This window comes from Sinocyclocheilus anshuiensis, unplaced genomic scaffold (genome assembly GCF_001515605.1).
Source record: "Sinocyclocheilus anshuiensis isolate Anshui unplaced genomic scaffold, SAMN03320099.WGS_v1.1 scaffold487, whole genome shotgun sequence".
NCBI lineage: Eukaryota > Metazoa > Chordata > Actinopteri > Cypriniformes > Cyprinidae > Sinocyclocheilus > Sinocyclocheilus anshuiensis.
This window is the reverse complement of record NW_015548240.1, coordinates 854,406-856,910: the sequence shown is the minus strand read 5'-3', so window position 1 is coordinate 856,910 and position 2,505 is coordinate 854,406. Positions and strand designations below refer to the sequence as shown.

The 2,505-nt window shown below is 35.8% G+C and overlaps 1 protein-coding gene across 1 annotated transcript in view; it reads right to left on the bottom strand.

Moving 5' to 3' along the window:
* Positions 1-2,119, bottom strand: part of LOC107654963 (legumain-like) — a 7,513-nt gene extending 5,394 nt beyond the window's left edge. The window contains exons 1-3 of the mRNA XM_016442314.1: positions 2,052-2,119; positions 1,153-1,308; positions 943-1,040 (exon numbers count right to left, since the gene is read on the bottom strand). Coding sequence (XP_016297800.1) covers positions 943-1,040; positions 1,153-1,299 — 245 coding nt within the window. The 5' untranslated portion in view covers positions 1,300-1,308; positions 2,052-2,119. The remainder of the gene's footprint in view (positions 1-942; positions 1,041-1,152; positions 1,309-2,051) is intronic.
* Positions 2,120-2,505: the final 386 nt, after the last annotated feature.

The following is a 2,505-nucleotide window of genomic DNA, read 5'->3' as shown; positions in this document are numbered from 1 at the left end:
TGTGTATGTGTGTGTGTGTGTGTATGTGTATATATATATATATATATATATATATATATATATATATATGGTCCAAATATAGATTTTATTAATATTATACTCTTATATAGACATAGGCTCCATTAGGTTTATGGACCCTAAAAAGAAGGATACACTCCATATACATTCATGACACAAACATCGTAAATGCCAGCCACTATCACGACCATGAGAGAAAAACCTGACAAGTTACAATTCATGCATTTTTCCTGTTGGCAGACTAAGTCTTGGTGGTTAAATTAGATACGTGTGACATCTGCAAAGGAACTGACTCAAAGCTTTGTTTCTGTATGCGTGTGTGCGCGTCCATGCATGTGGTGGAGCTAAATAATTTTTTATGTCTGCTTTTGGAAGTCAACACTTTACCAAAACGATTTAGGGGAAGTGCTCATATTGATGATCGTGAGAAATTACCCAGATATTGCTTTTTAAATATCTGAAACAGCTAACAGCACATTTTCTACAGTCTGAGGCAATGAGGGTAAAGTGCTTGTTCTTCTATCACTATTGCATTTGAGCAAAGTTACTCCAGGTCATGAATCATTTCTTACTAGGCTTGATCCAATATCTCTTGGTTTACCAGACCAAATCTCACTATACCAGTGGTTCTCAACCAAAGCCCATGGTCAGCAAACTTCCAAGGGGGGTCCAATAAATCTTAAAATTATTTACTGTAAATTGTTAATATACTTAAAATTAAAATCTTAACATGCTAAAAGAACACTAAAATGAAGATGTACAAGATCAAACTGACATAACATATTGATTTGAATTAAAACAGAAGTACAAGAGATACATTTAAGCTTTGAATATTGTTTTTGACAAACTGAGGGCCTTGGAGTCAAAAAGGTTGAGATCCACTACACTATACTAGTTTGTTTAAATAATAGAAGTCATACTCACTCAGAGCTCTGAGCAAGATCGTCATACATCATCACCACAATCTGCTCATCGGGAATTCCGTTCTTATGGACAATCTGGTACGCATGGCACACGTCGGCCTTTACACAAACATGAATACAACAGAATAAATACTTCAGATATGACAACTGACTAACAGTTTGGAAAAAACCCATGTACTTTCTCCACCTCAAAGATCAGTTCCACACTCACCTGGTGTCTGTAATTGTACCAGCCATTTGAACCAGCCACAATGACGACCCAGTGCTTCCCATTTTCTGGCTGCTCGGCAGGAAAACCACTCACTACCAGCCCCAGGCTCAGGGCAAGACCTAAAACTGCTACTGTCTGTGGGCTCATCTTCACAATCTACCGGGAACAGAGATGCAAAATAATCAGAGAAAAACACCATGCATGCTATTAGAAGTTTAAAGATTGTAAACTTGTATTTGTCATACTACAAAAAGTACTTAATTTGATGACTTTCATTTTGCTAATAATATAATATACATGTATATTATAATATGGGTATATTGCAAATACCCATTACACTTTTTTATAATTTTTTTCACTAAGCCTTTATAGTTATGCAAATAAAGCAGTGATGACTTTATCACGTCCTATATAAAGTCTGTTTACAGTAAGGCAGAATATAGGTGTTCTTTTGAGTTATTTTATCAAAAGCTTCCCATTACTTTGAACATTTCATATTTACAAAAATCAACCGTAGTTAATTCATATAGCTATTATTACTACTATAAAACCATAATAAATCTTCAAACAGAAAAAATATATAATTTTGTTAAATGTCTAATTTTAGATGATAATGGTATCAAATGCTACATTTAATTGTGGTAATAAATTACTGTTAAAAACTTTAAAAATGACTGTTTACTATGGTATATTTTTGTAAGTGGTCTCGTAATCATCCTATAAACATAAAATGACATCAGATTAAAATAAAAACAACAAGCCATAGGTGGATTTAAACTGTACTCCTGTTAGCTGAAGACCGTATTTACCCTGGAGTTGATTAATTATACAAACCACAACCAAACAAAATAAGCAGGATTATTATAAAATAAAAATATAAGTAGTTTCTTTGCCCTTACCCGTTCTGTACGCGCTGCCCGAGCTGCCTGTACTGGAGCTACGAGACGCTTTATTACAAACAGCGCTACGAGGACGCATGTGTAGCAGCCAATCAGCGCAAACGGACTCCATGCGCCATCCAATCAGCTCAACACGCCTCAGTGCAGCATCCAATCACCTTTCACCCCTGGGCGGAGCCTCAACGGACCGCCTGACTAGTCGGTCATGTGCAACGAGTTGACTGAAAACAAAACAAAAAGAGAGGATGCTTTTCAGAAGAAGTATAGAAGTAGAGTAATGCATTGAAGTGGTCTGCCACTTGACAAGGAAAGTCTAACCGTTATGAAGTTCAGGGGAAATGCCTCAGCTCTTTTAGGGGATTTAATAATTGGTTAGAAAAAGTTTATTAATCATTTCTTGCTGAGCATCATACATACCTGCCCTTCATTTTTTTTACTATCTGGGCAGAATATA